The sequence below is a fragment of the Solea senegalensis genome, linkage group LG7 (genome assembly GCF_019176455.1).
Source record: "Solea senegalensis isolate Sse05_10M linkage group LG7, IFAPA_SoseM_1, whole genome shotgun sequence".
In the NCBI taxonomy this organism is placed as follows: Eukaryota; Metazoa; Chordata; class Actinopteri; order Pleuronectiformes; family Soleidae; genus Solea; species Solea senegalensis.
Window position 1 is genome coordinate 232177 of NC_058027.1, and position 19417 is coordinate 251593.

The window sequence follows — 19417 nt, forward strand, 5'->3', positions numbered from 1 at the left end:
TCATGTTCCGTTCCGTGGGTGCAGGAGGTGTCCGGTGACAAACCGCGCACACCGCGCGCGGCTGACATGTTGTTCTTTCAATAAATTGCCTGCTTTTCCCTCATGGGATTGTCCTTCCTGACATTTCATAATAAATTCTGATTTAATACGCCGAGGAGCCAAACTGTCCATCAAAGGAAGATGACAATCTGCCCCGACAAGTTCTTTCGGAGTGTAAATGACAGATTAGCAGGTTTCGGTTGAGCTCTTGTGGCTTTCAGCTCAAAAGTTTTAACTTAGAAGTGAGAATGTTCAAGAAAAAGCTTTTAATCTCCCAAACTGCCACGACCGAGGGCTACAGTGAGGGTTCCAGACCTGCAGGTGTCCAGCTGCGTGCCGCTCTTTGTCTTCTTTGGGCTCGGGAATGTTCTGTGTTCTCGGTAAATGATTTCCAAGAATTCCAAGTCTTTTGCCACGATGCATTTAATTTTACAAATAAACAAAAGTCCCTTTGCCCAAATGAGAAATAAGGTAATGTAGCAGATTTTTTCAGCCAGAAAATATTGGATCTAATTGGATTCTTGGGAAATGCCAGAGTTTCAGTGATGCTTTATTTTTTATTTTTTCCTCTAATACAGGAATGCATTCCTCTAAAGGGTTCAAGATAAACCAGCAAATAATGGAGATGAGTTGAGGTCAACAATTTATTTTATTTTATTTTATTTTATTTTATTTTATTTTATTTTTTTTAGTTGTTTTTTTACATTTGGCCATTTTTCCCCAATAAGAAAATCTGATAAAAAAAAAAAGCCAGTTTAATAATTAAGTAAACAATTTATTGTAATTCTTTATATATGAACTTAATATTAAATACATGTCACGGGTCATAAGCTTGATCAAATAAACATTTGGATGGGAAAAAAAAACAAGTTTCCGGCTGTAAAATAGATGCGTGGCAACATCGTAATTGATTATTTAAAAAAATGATGCAAAAGTACATCTGTGAGTGCCTGCAGTCTGAAATACATGTGAAACAAGTGCAAGCAAAAACTGCTCTGTTGTTATGGGGACATAATAGATTTCCTTTTAGTGGTGACATCTGAGAACAAGACCTGTAAGTAAGACTGGCAGATGCCTAATGTGATAAAAAACAGAGACCTGAAAACTGTGTTATTCCATTAGAGCGATCTCTCGCTGGTGTTGTGGCTCTTTTTGCTGTGGCGCCTGGCCCACACTTTATTTACAGAGAGAAAATAGATGAAGTTACAAGTTAAGCCCCTCCATATTCCCACAGTGCCCATTGTTTGCCATTGTTGTCCGTTCTCCCCAGTGAACATTACACCTTAAATACAACAGAAATGGCCTTGGCATGAAAACGGCATGGAGAAATGTTTGGCGCCACAGGGCCTCATTACCATATTATGTTAAATGTTTTATTTTTCCTTTTGCCTCAGGACAAAACGCAATGAGGGGATTGGATTATGTGTTTTCATCTAATAACACCTACTCCGCATGCACACACGAACTCACTCAAGTCCTATTTTTCCCTCCCGTAAATGAAGACAGGGCAGGTAGGAGGGAAGAAGAAGAAGAAGAAGAGCAAATATAGAAAGACGGAGGGGGGGCGTACAGTGTGATGGTGAGGAGCCGCGGTCGGAACAAAGGCACCGCGCTGTCGTGAATGCACTGAGGGAAATCATTTACTGCGAGTGCGTGTAGATATGTGACTGTGCCACACACACGAACGGATGAAAAGCTTTTTACTGATGCAGGCAAATGACTTTTTTGAAACTGAAATACATTTATTCGACTCCGGCGGGATTTCCAGCAGACAATTTAGTTCAAAAGTGTGCACGTGGCGTGAATGAGGAACTCCTATGCGCGCCGTCTATAGAATGTGGAGTGTTTTCATTCACCCACGGAAATATCTCGACACACAGAACACAGAAAACTCGTCCTCCTTTGTATGCAGTCGTGTATATCTGAGGTATGAGGGAGCAATAAGTGTACTTCATAAGTGCAGTACGTTCATATTTTAAGTAAAACAAGTGCTTTCTCTTCTGCAGGCTGTAAAATGGATTCTCCTCCGTTTTGATAGTGTTTCCATGTGATTGGCAGTTTACACAACACAAATATTAGATTTTGGGGGGGTTTAGGAAGACCAGCGTTTTTAGATGCACATCATTTTCTGACGTTGTATTGACCAAACCACTGATCCAACAAACAACCAGATTAATCAACCGTGAAAATCATTCGTCGAAAACCTGCAAATGGACTCGTGTGCACGTCCTTGTCGTATGTAATTGTACGTGAGTAAACACCGGTGGAAGCTACGGCAACACAATGCGTCTCATTGGTCTCACGCTTTTTAAAACGATGGTTTACATTTCCAGTGTTATTATGGTTTGTGTGTATGCAGAGGTGCATGTGAACCTACAGTACGTGCATGTCGTGTTAAATGTGCACATTAAAATACAACGCTGTTCAAAGTCGAGGTGCAGGTGTCGAATAGCGGCGAGAAGGCATTATCGTTATTTAACAGCACTGATTCGCTTTCTGTTACTACTTTGGTATATGTTGTTGTAAAAATGATTTTTGAATATTTAACTTTATAATTTATAACCCTCTGAAATACTATTTCCTGCATTTTGAGGGCCAAAATTTGTGAAGTAAAGCTATTATTACGACGGGAAAAAAAAAACAACAGAAAGCCCAATTAAGCCGATTGAAACACAGTGTAGGTGCTGAAATCACAGCGCGGGTGCCCGCTATACGCTCAAGTACGCTGGCGAGAACCCTGGTGACAGCTAATTCTGTCCGTGCCACAATTATAATACAGGTTCCGTCATAAGAATGAATATATGCTATGTCGACCACTAGCAGCCTTTCCTCCTCCACAAAAGAGAAGTTTTCCTGTCTGAAGTGCTTCCTCCAGCGTGGAAGATGCTCCGCGTCCCTCACCTTGTCGCTGATCATGGGATATTTTGCCTGAAAATAATAATCTGACTTTATTCTTGAAAGCTTAAATATCTTTTTATTCTTCCGTATGTCCCTAATACTCTGTCATGTAGATTGTAGGATTTGGACTTAAGATCTATCACATTTAATCTTGTGAAAATACTAAACTTTCTCATTTCCCCCCCCCCCATGTCCTCCCTCTCTCCGCTCCACCTCCTCCTCCCCCCGCTGTCACAGCACGCTGACGATCTACGGCATTAGCCAGGACGACGAGGCCATCTACCAGTGCATCGCTGAGAACAGCGCCGGCTCCACACAGGCCAGCGCCCGCCTCACGGTGCTGTGGGCCGATGGGCTCCCCGGTGTGCCGCATGACGTGCAGGCCGAGGCCCTCTCACCCACCACCATCCAGGTGTCCTGGAGGGAGCCCGATCAGAACACTCAGGATATCATTGGATACGTGGTCCACATACGCAGGACCCCAGGTGAGGTGGCAATTAAGATCCCACAAGAGTATGAGCCAATTTAGATCTGGTATTTGAATCAGTGGGCAGCCCTTAGACAAGCAGGAAGGGGAACTTGGCTTGTGACCAAGGGGTTTGAATCCCCGCCAGGTCCCCTGAGCAAGGTACCAACCCTGTGGCTGGATAAATGGGAGGGTAGCAACAGGAAGGGCATCCTGTGTAAAAATGTCTGCCAAATCCAATATGGGGATTATCCGCTGTGGCGACCCCTGGAGAGGGAGAAGCCAAAAGAAATCCGCGATCCAATCATGGGCAGATGTCTGAGGTCTGATCCCAAAAAACGACTACTTTTTTCAGATGCACATTCCTGAGCTGCAGGAACACAATCTGTCCTCAGGACATGTTAGAGTCTCTGATGTCACTTCATACAGATTTATATGCAGCCTCTAACTCAATATTAACACCAATCATAAAATAAATCATTTTCTCAAATGGTCAAAATATTATTTTTTTGCAACGGCGTATTAGGGCCAAGTATGACAAAAAAAATAAAATACCAAGCTGCAGGAGGGGGGGTAATATAATAATAAAGTTGCAGATTTATGAGATTAAAAGTGGCAAATATATGAGAAAATAAAGTAGCAGATTTATAAGATTAAAGTGGCAAATCTACGAGAAAAAAGTTGCAGATTTATGAGATTAAAAGTGGCAAATCTATGAGAAAATAAAATTGCAGAATTATGAGATTAAATGTGGCAAATCTACTAGAAAATAAAATCGCAGAATTATGAGATTAAAAGTGGCAAATCTACAAGAAAATTAAGTCATAGATTTATTAGATTAAAAGTGGCAAATCTACAAGAAAAAAGTCACAGATTAATGAGATTAAAAGTATCAAGTCTACAAGAAAATAAAGTCGCAGATTTATGAGATTAAAAGTAGCAAATCTACGAGAAAAAAAATTGCAGATTTATGAAATTAAAGTGGCAAATCTACGAGAAAATAAAGTCACAGAGATTAAAGTGGCAAATCTACACAAAATAAATCAGAGATTAAAAGTGGCATCACAGATTAATGAGATTAAAAGTATCAAGTCTACAAGAAAATAAAGTCGCAGATTTATGAGATTAAAAGTAGCAAATCTACGAGAAAAAAAATTGCAGATTTATGAGATTAAAAGTGGCAAATCTACGAAAAGTCAAATTATGATGAGATTAAAAGTGGCAAATCTACGAGAAAAAAGTCACAGATTAATGAGATTAAAAGTATCACGTCTACGAGAAAATAAAGTCACAGATTTATGAGATTAAAAGTAGCAAATCTACGAGAAAATAGGCTAATAGGCTTCTAGTATTTTGTTTTTCAAGGAACTACATCAAGTGATGATGGATTAAGTCATCCACTGCAGACTAGTACACGGCATTCGGCAGCTTCTGTGATGATGTACTTCCTTAAAAAACAAAATACTAGCCTATTTTTCCGATTTTTTTATCTCATTAATCTGCGACTTTTTCTCGAAATATTACCCCCTCCCCCGGGTTCGTATTTTTGTTTTGTTTTTCATACTTGGCGCCAATACACCGTGGTATTTTTTGGTATAGCAACTCGAGTTGTGCTTTTATTTACTGTGTTTCTTCTTTTCCTCTCTCTTTCACTCAAACACACACACATTCACATCAGACGCATCTGCGGAGTCATCCCCACACTCATCTCCCCCAGATGAATATAAAGAGCTGATTTTTGCTTTGGGATGGGTTTATTTTCGGCATATTGCTCCCTGTGCGTGTTCACACGTGAACATGTGGCTCCTTGTTTACGCGCATGCAGCGTGGAAGTGTACGCGTGTGTAGTGCCAGCTTCACTGTGTGGTGAGCGCCTGATAGCACCAGCTGCTGTTTTCATCAGTACCTCTATTGAATGGATAATTAAGGGCCCCAGGGGCCGACCAATAGGATCTGCTGTAATTACCTTCCAAGGCTGCGTGGCCCAGTTGGTTGAGGGCTAGAGGTAGATAGCGGTTATGGTTGGATGTCTCTGGGTTAAGAGCAATAAAATGCTTTAGCACACCCTCTCTAACTCCCACTCTTCCATCTTGTGTCTCCTTACTCCTCCCCTGCAATCCACCGAAGCGTCATTATCCAGGCTCCCAGGGCAAAAGTAGATTAGCTTTTTTATATGGCGTTATTCTGATAACACCAGTGAAATGGGCAATAACCATAAAATGATGACACAAACATATTGTATTCATGGTTTGCACTCCTCATGGTGCCTGTTTCTCCTCCTTTCCTACTTCCCAACACTCACTCTTTTTAACCCTTTCTCCATCTCCTCCTCTTCCCCCCCCCGTCGCCCTGTTTCAGACCCAGTGGAGATGGAGTACGAGGAGGCGGTCAATAAGATGACGCTGCAGCAGACCATCAGGGACCTGGAGCCCTCCACCAGTTACGTCTTCTACGTCAAGGCTTACACGTCCCACGGGGCCAGCAAGCCATCCGACAGTGTCACCCAGAGCACGCACGGAGAGGGTGAGTTGGAAGGATTACACTCACCCACAGGGCAGAAGCACCTGTAGCCTCCCTCAAGGCTGATTCCCCAGAGTTTCCACTATCTCACAAGGTCAACAGTCTGAAAATCTGAAATTTTGTCCAGATTAGAGCTGCACAATGTGGTTAAAAAAAAAACATTTTTTAACAGACGTTCCCTTTGCAATATGAGTCATAACAGATGTAACTGCATCAATTTGTCAACAAATAAACTATTTTCGTATCTGATGAGCAGGGATTTGGGTGCAGGAGAATTCCTGCAGCACTTTTCATCATAGTTTCATCATAAAGTCATTTCATCACACATTTAATCTTTCGCAAGTGATTGCAGTGTCTTTTTATTGGGGTATTGCCCTTGGTTGCATTGCAATTTCCATGATTTCCCGTGATTTAATTGTGCACCCGTGGTCCACATCACCACCAAAGTGTAATATTTCATGATATGTTTTTAATTCTTTTTTTCCTTGGGCCATAACCTACATTGTTAGAGAATTTCTATCCTTTCATTTTTGAGTTATGCCGCTCAAAGGTTCATGGAGATTTGGAAAGATGTTTGCATCGCGCTTGTTTAGAGACACCATTCTGAGCTATTAAATGAAATCAAATTAAAGAACAGCCATAAAAGGTGAATAACCGTAGATCAGTTACGCCACCTTTATTGCTTCAATAAAAATAAAATTGTTATGGAGAAGGTTATAATTTCATCTGGTCTCTCTTTGTTGTAAACCTCAGTACAAGCTTGTTTTCAAGCTGTTAACGCTTTGTTTTAGTAAAGATGATATTCATGTGTGAAGCACTCAACAACAGGCAAAAGTCCTTGTCAAGTCATTTTCACTGCTGCCGTTGCATTGTCTATAACGAACCGGCTGACGACGCGCGTCTTGTGTTGCAGTGCCCGCGCCTCCTTCGCTCCACACCAAGGTGGTGAACAGCAGCTTTGTCCAAGCGACGTGGGAGCCGTCGTCAAAGATGGGCCAACACCAAGGCTTCAGGCTGTTCTACAGGAGAGCCCACGCGACGCTGTTCACCGGTCCCATCGTCTTCCCTCGCAACATCAGCCAGTACAACATCACTCAGCTCGGTGAGACCGCATGTGCAAGTGGCCAGTGTCATTGCACGGATTTTCACAAAGTTACTTTGCCAGTGGAAAAGCGAAATAACCATGCCGAGTCGAGTCAAGTTAGTGGAAAACCACTAAGCTTTTAATCCACAGCTGCAGTAAATAGTAGTAAACAGAGTGGGAGTGAAGTATTGTTTTTAGTAGCTCTGTCTGTTTGTTTGGGCTTCCTCCCTTGCACCTTGCCAATATGACCAACAGAGGCCGACAGAGGCTTGTTACGTGAATGGAAGTCTCTGGAAATCTCTGATTGCCTTGTTTTTAATGTAACTTAGCCCTGTCTGTCAGTTTTGCTTTTTTTTAATCATTCTTTTCTCTTTCTCGTGTCTTTTACAATTCTCTCTAAAAATCTCTTATCTTATTAGAGCTGTGTGTTGTTTCTCTGATTTCTTGTATGTTTCCTTTGATGATATTGTACCGTATTGAAGCGAGTGGGTTGTTATCAGGCTTCTGCAGAGCTTGATGATGAGCTGACTGTTTGAATGAGGTGTGGTGGAGCAGGAACATATCTAAAACATGCAGGGCCAGGGTCTGGATCGGGGAACACAGTTTTATTCTATTCTATTCTAAACAATATCTTTGGCACCATTTTCAGATCATTGATGTTATTTGTTGTAAGTCACAAGACTTACAACACAATTTTTCCGCTAGCTTGTACACAATGCACATAAACCAAAAATCATTTCTTCTTTGTTGTTATGGTATGGAAGTGGATTGTACGCCGAGGGTGGCCAATTCAAATGCATGCCCCTGAGCAAGATATAGAACTACTAATGCTCCCCAGGCGTACATAAGAGCTGCCCACTGCTCCTGCACCCGCTTTGTTTTTGTTCACTACTGGCATTTAAAAAAAAAAGATGGGTTTAATGCAAAGGTCAAAGTCACCATCACTAATTGGTGTCTGTGTGTGTGTGTGTGTTTACACAAACCTCTAATTATAATATTCAAGAACACATATAAGTCCGTCCTCATCAGGCAGTGTCAGTGGATATTATCTTTATTTATTAATTCATTTTTATTTGATTTTTATTGATTTTATTTGCTTCAATTCTTGGTATAATATCATTATTATTATTATTATTATTATTATAATAATATAATTATTATGTGTTCCTTACTCTATTTGTTTCTGTCATCTGGGCCCATTAATGAACATCCCAGAATCCCATGGGAAATATCATTTTATTTATGGAGTGTTTGAATTCTGTTTCAAAGACAAATAATTCCTTCCTAAATTAATATTGGAACAAATATAAGAACTTTACATTATGTATCAGAGTCCCCTTCTCCCTTCATTATCTGAAAATCTCCTTCCGTCTCTTCCTTTGTCCTTTTTCCAGATCCTACGCTGGTCTACGAGATTAAGCTGCTCGCCTTCAACCAACACGGCGACGGCAATGCCACGGTGCGGTTTGTTTCTCTTCGGGAGGCGGTGGAGAAATCAGGTGATTATTCTAACACAAGCAAACACGTCCACCACGTAAACAAACACGTCACTCGGGAACATCAAAGTTGATCATGTGTCATCTTCTATTTATGCAACATGAAGTTAATTGTAGCGGAAATCTCCTCATGCGCTCGTCTGGAAAATCATATAATCATATTAGTGGTGTCGTAAATCAGTGCAATGTGTATTTAAATATGTTTGTGTGAAATGCAATAATGGGTTTTGTTACTTTTGGCATTGAAATGGAGAGATTATGAATCATTCCTGTAATAAAAATTATCTCTTTTTCTTGTGCTGTCAACAAAGTCATAAAAAATAGGCCTACACTTAACAGAGGGATGTAAAATAAAGCACTTTAGAACCAAAATAAACACATTTCAAGAAATAAATGGTGCAAATTAAGTTCCTTCTTCTCTTCTCTTCTTCCATATCGTGTAAAGCTGTGTTGAGCTGTCACAACATGTCGTACGAAATTAGTTTTCTCTGATGTATCAGTCCATGCTTTGTTCCTGTGTTGCCACATTTGCAGCACATGTTCTTGGTCTGACTTTTCCTGCTTTAAAGGCGAGGAAAGCGGCACATCCATCCAGCTTCTACCGCTTTATCCTCCACACGAGGGTCACGGGGGGGCTGACATAGCGGAAGGCGGGGTCAGCACAACCCGGACAGATCGCCGGTCCATCACAGGGACACACATAGAGACAAACAACCATCCACTCTCTCTTTCACACCTACGGTCAATCTAGAGTGTCCAATTTACCTAATCCCCATTATTGCATGTTTTTTGGACTGTGGGAGGAAACCGGAGAACCCGGAGAACCAGGGTTGCAAACCTGGGTCTTCTTTTGCAAAGGCAAAGCATGTTAAATGTATTAATGATTTATCAGGTGTAAGCAGATCCAGGTCCAGTTCACCATTTTGGTGACCTCTGTACTTTTCAGTGCAGTGGTGACACACCTCGTGGTTAAAGGAATACTTCACCGATTAGCATTTAGCTTTGTATTACTAGAATAGGTTCCCAACCTCAGTTTCCCCTGAGTTAAGAAATATCCTTATTCCATTTTTTTGTTACGTGCCCACCAGTGACACTTGATCCGAGGCTTGAAACTGCAATGCTAATTCCGCACTTTTTAGACCCACTCGTAGGGGGGGGGACGGGATCTCATTCCCACAATGTAAATGCCATCTTTGCTAAGAGTTACGCTAACAGGACCAAGTATCACTGGTGGGCACGTAACAAAGAAAACAAAGAAGATGTTTCCTAGTATTCCTTTAACACACAGTTTGGTTTGAGTGGGCCGTTTGTTGTTGTCTCCTCAGTGTTGGACGTCCCGTGTGACTGTGTCAAAGACGAGCAGAGTAAGGCGTCCACCACAGGCATCATCATCGGGATCCACATCGGACTCACCTGCATCATCTTCTGCGTGCTCTTCCTCGTCTTCAGCTACCGCGGCAGGTCAGTGTGTAAATCCCTATCGACAACAAGTGGGACCAATGGAAATAAGTCAATAATTGTTGTCGGTGTCAGTTTAGCACAAGTATGCACCTGACAAGTGCTTCATGTATGCGTGTTGGTGTAATCCCTAGGTTAATGATGTGTAAGACAGTTCAGGCGAGCCCTCAGGCGGGACACAGTGCAGTGCTGGAGTCCTCATCCTCCTCCTCCCAGGGGGCCGCCGGGCTCAACGGTGCTGTCAGGAGAGAGATGGAGGTCAACGGCAGTGCCGCAGGGAAAAAAGTGGTCGACAGCAACGAGCTCGAGAGACTTTTCACTCAACCTCTACAAGATTCATGCATGGTGAGTCCCAGTGGTGAGAACTCTGTTTCAGGCTTTTTATTCCAGTCACACATTTTTTTTTAAAAAGGACAAACACAGTTCTTCACAAGGTTGTTCTGGACATAAATTCAGCACAATGTATGTGGTGGAGAATTGCCCTGTGGATCGTCCATCCATCCATTTTCTACCGCTTTGTCCTCCGCCTGAGTGTTTTGGGGGCTCAGCTGACATAGAGCGATAGGCGGGGTAAACCCTGGACGGTTCGCCAGTCCATCGCAGGATCCTACACTTATACAGTCAATTTTAGAGTGTCCAATTTACTTAATTCCCAAATCTACCTATCCAAGTCTTTGGACTGTGGGAGGAAGCCAGAGAACCCGGAGAAAACTGACACACACGGAGAGAACATGCAAACTCCATGCAGAAAACCCCTTTTTCCAACCTGTCCTACTTCCTAGGCTTCACTTTTCAAACAGGAAGTCTACACTGGGTGCGACGGTGGCTCAGCGGTAGAGCGAGGCGCCTTTCAACTTGAATGTTTCCCGGCTCCTTAAGTCTAAGTACCGGCGTGTCCTTGGGCAAGGCGCTTAAACGTGTGTTGTTCCTGACGAATGAGTACGAGAGATGTGTGCCGTAGTGAGACTCGTAAAGCGCTCTATAATACAGACCATTTACCATCACGTTCATTTCTTTTATATGGTCTATGGTTTAAATGCATTTAGCAGCTAACAGCTAAACAGAGCTCTTGTTGTTTTTGCTGGATATAGTTGACTGATACAGTCCAGGTTTCCCGTCTGCTGAATCGCTAAATATTAGCTTGTTCAAAATGTGTGTAATCGATGCAATACAAAGCGACACTGAGCCAAGAGAATTAAGTCACTCCGTGTGTTTTCAGCCCAACTCCTTCGTGCTCAACGAGACCCAGCTGTCGACGATACCGCTGGACGAGTTCGCGGTGGAGCGGGACATGGAGACGCAATTCCAGGAGCCTCCAGCAGCAGGAGCAAGTCAACAGGACCAAGGCTAATCTTGTATGAAGGCTAACTCACGCGACACTGTCCACAGTGTAGACTCTTCACTCACTCAGGTTGAAAAGTGTTTCCTTTCAAAGTAGTTTTCCCTTTGGTGCAAAGATTTTTTTTTTATTATTATCATTGGTAAGTTAAGAAGAATTTAGAAATGTACGTATATCAGATTTTTTTTTTTTTTCCTTGGCCTGGTTTTTAAGCTGGACAGGCCAATTAAATGTTTTGGTTTTATTATTTTATTTTTTACAGTTTGTAGGGCTGTCACTTTTTTAGTCCACATCGAACACACGTTCTTTTCAAACATTACCTTAAAATAACAAAGCTAACCAACTGTTAGCTTTGTTGGTGACTTCAAATACCCGTTGATTGAACATTGAGGTTTATTTGAGGCTCAATGCGAGATACATATACGGAAATGGAAGCCGCATTCTTGCCATACTCTGTGTTCTTTCCGTCCGTATTCGTGTCCTTTAATGGATGAGACCCAAACGGAGGCAGTACCATTGCAAAACATGGGGGGGGGCAGTGTAGTCAATAATGCGGCAGTCGAGTTACCTCTTAGACCTTCACTGCCGTCGCCAAGTTTGTCAAGTACTCAATACTCTGCACTGCCCTCACGGTTTCCAACATAAAGTCGCATGTATACTTTAAAAGCATAAATGAGCCTTTTGTGTGTATTCTTAATTTAGTTTAATGTTAGAACACAAAAAAAAAAACCTTTCATAAACAAACAAAAAAAACAAAAAAGTGACAGTTCTACTAAATTGTTCATTATCTGGTGTTGGGCAGCACAGAATAGAGAGCCCAGAATGTCATTGTTATACGATGATTTTATTTTTAAGTTTATTGACATATATATACAGTAAATATATATAGAAATGCATATATATCATCTATATGTCAAAAGTGGTTATAAGTTATTGGTCTTATTTCGACTTTTCTGTGGATGTCAAAGACTCCTGCTGCCTGTTGTCACCTACCAATGATTCCATCCGCTCATTCAGAGAAGACCTCAGCCTTCTCCCAGGGATTTGATATATTCTGTCTCAGGACTTTGTTTCAGTGATATCAACGTTTTCTTTCTTTTGTTTTTTTTTTTTAAATATATATGAGTTGTCGGCCTTCATACAGACAAAAGACTTGGCTGCGCGAACGTTACGTTTCAACAAAAACCTACCTCAGTCAGAATGAATGTGTTGCGGGAAGCTTTAAGGACTTTTAACTTCCCCTGTTCTCACAATTACTTAACACGCGGACGAACTGGTTGTTTTGGGGTTTGTTTTTGGGGTGGGGGTGACAAGATCAGTTGCCGCACTACCTCAGATGTCAAGAATCCTCTCTCTTCTCCTGCTCGTCGAAGCAAAACAAACGGGGGGGGCGGGGCGGGGAAAAAAAAGTTTGTATCCAACGTAAAGCACTTCCAAATGCTGAAGTTAATGTTCTACCTCAAGATAACAATGTTAATGTTGTCGCTGTTTGTCTGTTTATTGCATTATGAAAAAAAAACAAAAAAAACAAAAACCTCTTTCCCTCGTTCTGTGAAATCCTGTTCTCCATCTGTCGATCGTGACAGCGTGGTGTTTGTGGATACAGTGTCGGTACCTCATGCAACTTGACAGACTGATCACAGTGCTGTGTGAATTACAGTGTGTCAGGATTTGAATTTTTTGTTTTCCTCCTTTCTTTTCCTTTTTTTTTTGTCAGTTATTTTATTATCTTTTTTTTTTGTTTTCCAAACGTAGTTGTTCCAGGCGAATGAAAAGACCATTAGAGATACACTGCATTGGTTATAATAACTTCACGGCTATTACCTGCTGAATGAGACGCGACACATGATGTTCAAACGGGAAAAGAAGTCAAATAATATAATATACAGACATCACACTGTATATATGATTGAAATTAGGTGTGCGCTTGTGTCACGGCGTGTTTGTGTGAAGATATTTTATTGACTGAATGAATGTTTTTTTTCCTATACTGGTGTACAAATACAGAAGCACAAATCTTACCAAAATGTCCCAAAAATATTGTTCTACTACTGTTAGTTTGACTTAATATTATTTTAAATGTGCTCATTGTCGGCATTTATATGAAAACCACTCTTGTGTCTCTTTGTTAATTTTGAATCTATAGCCTGTAGACAAATACCTTAGTTTCATAGAATGCATTAGCAGCCTTAAAGGGATATTTCAGGTGTGTTTGTGTGCGGTATTGACACATTATAAACAATGACTTCAAGGGTCTATGCTCCTGCTCTCATTGATATAACAGAAGAGAACCTGAGTTTTATCCTCTTAATAGGCTCGCCTAATAAAATCTACGCCTGCTTAAGTCTAAAATATTTAAAAGATTATATTTTTTCTTTTCCATTCACTTCCTGCACCAAAGTCCATGGAGAAAAAGAATGAGGCAGCACTAGACCAGCAGCTCCTGTTTCACAGCAGGCTTAAAATGCTGATTTTCTTGAGTTTTTTTCTTAATTTTAACCCTTAGATGCTTAAGTGGGGTCAAAATGTTTTTATATTTTCATTTTCCAGACATTCCTCATATAACGTGTTTGTGACATGAGGCCATTTAATTCCTTTTTCATTCATTTTAAGAAATTTTGTGTCACCACCCCACTTTTCCATAAGCGGGTTCAAAAAGGACCCCAAGCATTTCCTGTGGAATATCTAACTGTCAGTATAAAGGGTTACCCTAAGTATAAATCACTCTTTTGTTGAATTAAAGACTTTTCTTGAGTTTATCGCAAAAACACATTGATGCATCCAAGGGTTAAAGTTGAAAAGGTTTGTTTTTAGGTAAGATAAAGCCACAGTTAAGCAGGTATAGATTTCGGGGCTTGAATCAGGTCAGACTTGATAATGAGTCAATACCTCAAACAACCAAAAACCTACGCCATCCCTTAAAGGCACATAACACCCTAAAACCACAAATTTGTCTTGTGTTTGCTGTTTGTGTCACCTGCTGAGCTCGTCGCCGCCCAACTCGATGTTTTTTTTGGAAATTGTGTTTCTTGTTTCTTTCCAATGGAAAATGTATCGAGGAAACAGATACCACTCTCATGACTGTGAGCTAAATATGAAGCTAGAATCAAAAGTCTGCAGGGTCAACATCTGCCTGCTCCACCGCTCGTCTTCTCTGTTCAACCATGTCTTGTTTTTCCCTCCATACAAAAAAAACATCTTCTTCTTGATTGGGACAGTGATTTCCTGCTGCTACACAAATATATTTAACAAACAGAAATAAGAGTGGCATTATTTTTCCAAAAAGGTCAACTACTGTATGCTCCCTCAACAACACAGCGATGGTTGTGGCTCTGATCTCCACAAAAAGAAAGAAAATAGCTATTTCCCAAATGATTGAACAGTTTCTTTCCATGTATATTGACAGCAGTGTATCTCTAAGCTTTTTCGAAATACTTCTTGCTGCGGTGCTCTTAGTGATTCTGTCTCCATTATTAGTATCCTTCCACACACACACACACACACACGATAGTTGCAGATTATTCTTGTCTGTCATAGTTTTCTCCCCCGACACCACTGCTCAGCCTTCCTCCCTCCTCTCGAAGCCGATTAGTTGCGCTTCACAAACACAGTGTTTACAATAACGCTTGATGCCAATGACCACAAAGACGTGGCTGAGCGAGAGCGAGAGAGAGAGAGAGAGAGAGAGAAGGTGGCTAAGCGATCGCAGGGCTTCTCTCTCAGGCTCTCTGCTCGGTGTCGTCACATACAAGACTTGCTCTGATGCTTACAGGGATTAACGCTCTCAGTCGCTGCAATGGATTTCCATCAATTGGATTCCAAAGAAAGCCATATATATATATATATAATTATATAAGATCAGTGTGTATCTGAAGGGGGAAAAGCAAGGTGACGGGGGCTGTGACTCTACAGTGTAGCTATTTGAAAATGATCTGATGGTTATTTAAAAAAAATGACATTCGTGTCACATTTCCAACCAAACTACCAAACTCCACCCACAGTCAATACACTCTTTTTTTCTAAATCCTAAATCTAGATCCATACCTGGTTCCTAACCATATTTGACCTTTAGTTATTCTGCGCACAAGCAACTTTTTCTTTTCTTTATTCACATAACCTCCTTTTTGAATTACATGTGTTATCATAAAATACATAAAGTGTACTGATTCTTAATTGACTGACCAGGAAGAGGTTTTAAATAGTTCTGGACGCAAGTAGTTCTCTTTCACTTAAATGAATCAGGTCGTCACAAAGATAAGGACTTATTAGGTCAAATTAACAAAAAACATTTTATTTAAAAAAGAAAATGACAGACAGAGGTGTCGTGATCACCCGGAACACAAATGCATATAAAAGACACTAAAGCAGAAGTCGTACAGAGGAATTAACTCATTCATTAATGACTCCGTTGTACGTACATGTTGATGAATTAACGAGGAACCAGCCCCCTCTGGCCCGAGCGCCCCTCCCCCTTCAGTCGCTTCTCTTTTTTAATCCTTGTAATTAACCTACCTCAACCCTGCTTTTGGCCTTTTCTCTCAGGTCTTAACGAAGGACATATACAGAGTATGAACAATGGAACACACACACACACACACACACAGTATATTATTGTATGTTTTATTGTCAGAATATGCTGGACATGAGAGTAATTACACGGAAAAGGGACGCAGACTTACAAACGGAGGGAGAACCTTCACCACGTGCACTAACTATTAAAACTATTCATCTCCATGTTTAGTTTCTAGTGAGTGTGAATGGCTGTCATTAGATTTGTTTGATTGTTTGTTCATATGTTGATTTCCATAACTTTATTTTTTTCTTTTTGTAAAGTTTACCTTTACCTTTTACAAAGAGAAATGTAAAGTGGGCGACACCTACAACTGGAATATAAACTCTTTATCATCACTACCCTACATTCATATGTGTTGGACTATTTTTATGAGCGAAGACATAGAAAAAATTGTAATATTTGTGTTTTGGGTAATTGGAGACAGCTATTTTTCCTCTTCGCTAAAAGAACTTTTACAAAATATGAATGTTGGATTACTCTGAAATGGTAAATAGTAGCGTTTTCCTCAGCCTGAATGCAGCACAAGTTTTATTATATAAAAACATTTTAAAAAAAGGGTTTTTTATTTCATTCATTTTGGTTCCACAATCAGAATCCTATATTCTGATCATCCACGTCATTCCACGTGGAAGTTGTACGTGTCCCCCACTTCAGATGCTGTTTTTACGCGTTACGCAAACCGAGGTTACGCCGTTTCCATGTGATTGGTTTTGGCTGATTGTTTCTCTCTCCTTGTGTCCATTAACTCTATTTAATTGTACACATTGGTGTTAATATCATGTTACAAGTGCTGGTGCTTTTTTTTAAAATAGCATTCAAATGTGTCCCGCTTGTATATTTATCAACTCCCAGTTTGATATTCTCTCTTCAGGCTCTACGGCCTTAAATCCGTGTTTTTATTTGTATTGTGGGTAATTTCACTCGGGGAACAACGTGGTGTGCTTTTCTACTTTACTTCCTTCCTTCCTTCCTTCCTTCCTTCATTGCTTCCTGTCCCTCGGTGTAATTTAGGGTTAATCTGCTTCAGGAAATTGCTCACATCTCAGCGGTGAATGTGACAGGTTTTAATGCCATACTGTTTAACCTGCATCGCTGGGAACGCGGCGCAGTGACGGCCATGTTTACGTGATTAGACGACGGGTCGGGGGTTTTTTTTAGACCCCCCAACCGCTGCATGTGTAATATAGTGCTTGTGTGGATTAATGGAGCTCTGGAAGCTGTTCTCACTGACTGACTGACTGAATCTCCATCAACTCAAGTGATGTGACGATTCCTCTGCTGACGCAGCGGGGAAGAAAAGGCGCCGGGTTATTTGTGTTTCGCAGCCTTGGGAGGCGCTACATCACCCAACTCCTGTCAGTTATCGCTAACCTCCTATTTTCCTACATCTTGAAGCCTGGCCTTTGGACAAGGAGAGTGTGCGCGCTCAGGGACTCTCACATTGTCATGTTGTGTGTATATCAAAAGCCCTTGCTTGGCCTTCTTGACGTTACATAATGATCTTAAATTCTGCTTTTTTTGCCCAGTTCAAACAGATAGGATGTGATGTGAAGGACGCCGTCTTTGTTGCTCTTTTATCTGAGACGAGAAATGGTGGCGGGGTATCTATCGCTTCTACACAGCGTTAAAGTGACACTGACCACGTTTACCCCAGTTTTACTTTAACACTATTTCAGACTACATTTATCTCTTTTAATGATTCTTGAACTGTGAGCAGCCCAGAGCCAAGCGGAAAGAGAACTTGGCTTTTAAGGGAGCCAATCCCCATTGCTCACGGTTAATTGGACACTCTATATTGACCACAGCCACAGGAGGGCCATATCTTGTGTGCCCCTTGTGCCAGTCGGTCCCAAGCCCGGATAAATGAGATGGTTGCATCAGGCCAAATCTAACGTATAATTAATTCAAAATTAATTAGAACACTATTTGGTGTGTGTTTTGTTGAAAATCTATATTTTGGAGTTTTTAGACCACAAATTGGACCATTTAAACATTTTTTTACAGCTTTTTTTATTAAATATACTGTATACTTTCTGGACAATTGCGCACAAATACGTCAGTATTCCAGTATCCTCAGGTTCTCACAAAGACGGCATCCTGGACTGGGCACGAGTACGAATTGTTTTACATTGATCATGGTGCCAGTGAACGGCTCTTACTGTTAAAAACTGCACACCCGACTGTGCAGCTCTGTCTCTCTTTATATGCATTAACCGAAGCCAGGTAACCAGATCGAGTCTGAAGGACGCGATCGACTTAGACTGACATTGTATATCTCCTTAGTGTGTGCCCTGGATACCGCGGTGGGGACATTTCTGGTCTTTCTGACACTCATTCCCTCTCGAAATGTCCATTCCATTATGTGGCATTGATCATTTTGGCACCCAATGACATCTGATATGATTGCAAATTAATTACTATCGCATGTATCTCCATTGTATTCTGCTCTGAGTCCCTTATTGACCGCACCGAACGCTGTGTTTGAAGGTCATTTATTCTCTTCGTCAAATGGTGATTTAATGTAATTGTAGTTCCATGTTTGAGATCAGTATTATTAGTTCACGCACCGCTATCGAGGAAGCAGGTTGAATGCGATGGTAGTAAAAAAAAAACTACAGATCTGCAGGAGAAACGATAAGCTAACGTGCTATTTTAGCTCAAACGGAAAGTGTTAGTTGATCATTATTGGACACTGTGATATTTAGCTGAATGCTGGCAGAAAAAAAAAATAACGTTGTGATCTCATTATGGTGCTATTGATGGTCCTGTCTTACATTGTCGGTCAGTCGTTGATGGTGTGTATTGATGAAACTTGGCCGAGTGACCTTTCCCATTGATGAATCTAAATCTGTCTTGCCCTGGTTGACGCCTGATCATCCTCGTCCTGTTCCCTCCAGTCATACTCACCAGCGACTCGCGGGTGAGGTCCTGTCAGTCCTGTTACCTTTTGAAGTGACGAGTTGTCTTCATTTTCCTTCACAAAGCCCATCGTCGCTCGAGGAGAACGCTCGTTGTGTATTGATGTTGTCAACGGCGTCCAAAGCCGCTCTGTCATCCTTTATTTGGCCGCCAAAATAAGAGAAGAGCTTCATGTAGGATCCGCTCCCTCACAAACGAATAACACAAACGACACCAGAAATCGCCCAAAGTTACGCACTGCAGCTTTAAATGTTAGGCATAAGAGTGATAGATGATTGATCTCACATATTTTTAAAACCCTATTGCAAAATTTAAGCTTTCAATCCAAGTTTTGGATCGGAAAAAAGTGTTTTTATCAGTGAGTTTAAGAAATAAAAAAAATAAAATAAACACATGCTATATTTGTTAAGTATATGTAACGCATACAGGACATAAGCTCAAGCACAACACTTACGAGTCCAGAAAATGACCATCAAATCAAATTTAAAACGCCCTTTTCCTAAATTATTTTATATCAATTCAGTACTTTGTTGTCATAGAAAGAAAAAACAATTACTGCTTTTATTTTGAAAAATTTCCTTTCTCCTTGAGTTCACGTTCTAAAGTGAAAAGACGAGGGAGAGTT

The 19417-nt window shown here is 40.9% G+C and overlaps 1 protein-coding gene across 1 annotated transcript in view; it reads left to right on the plus strand.

Moving 5' to 3' along the window:
• igdcc3 (immunoglobulin superfamily, DCC subclass, member 3) overlaps positions 1–12591 on the plus strand; it is a 62347-nt gene extending 49756 nt beyond the window's left edge. The window contains exons 8-14 of the mRNA XM_044029591.1: positions 3175–3422; positions 5762–5926; positions 6837–7025; positions 8402–8506; positions 9829–9964; positions 10096–10306; positions 11181–12591. Of these exons, the coding sequence (XP_043885526.1) occupies positions 3175–3422; positions 5762–5926; positions 6837–7025; positions 8402–8506; positions 9829–9964; positions 10096–10306; positions 11181–11312 (1186 nt within the window). The 3' untranslated portion in view covers positions 11313–12591. The remainder of the gene's footprint in view (positions 1–3174; positions 3423–5761; positions 5927–6836; positions 7026–8401; positions 8507–9828; positions 9965–10095; positions 10307–11180) is intronic.
• The last annotated feature ends 6826 nt before the right edge of the window (positions 12592–19417 follow it).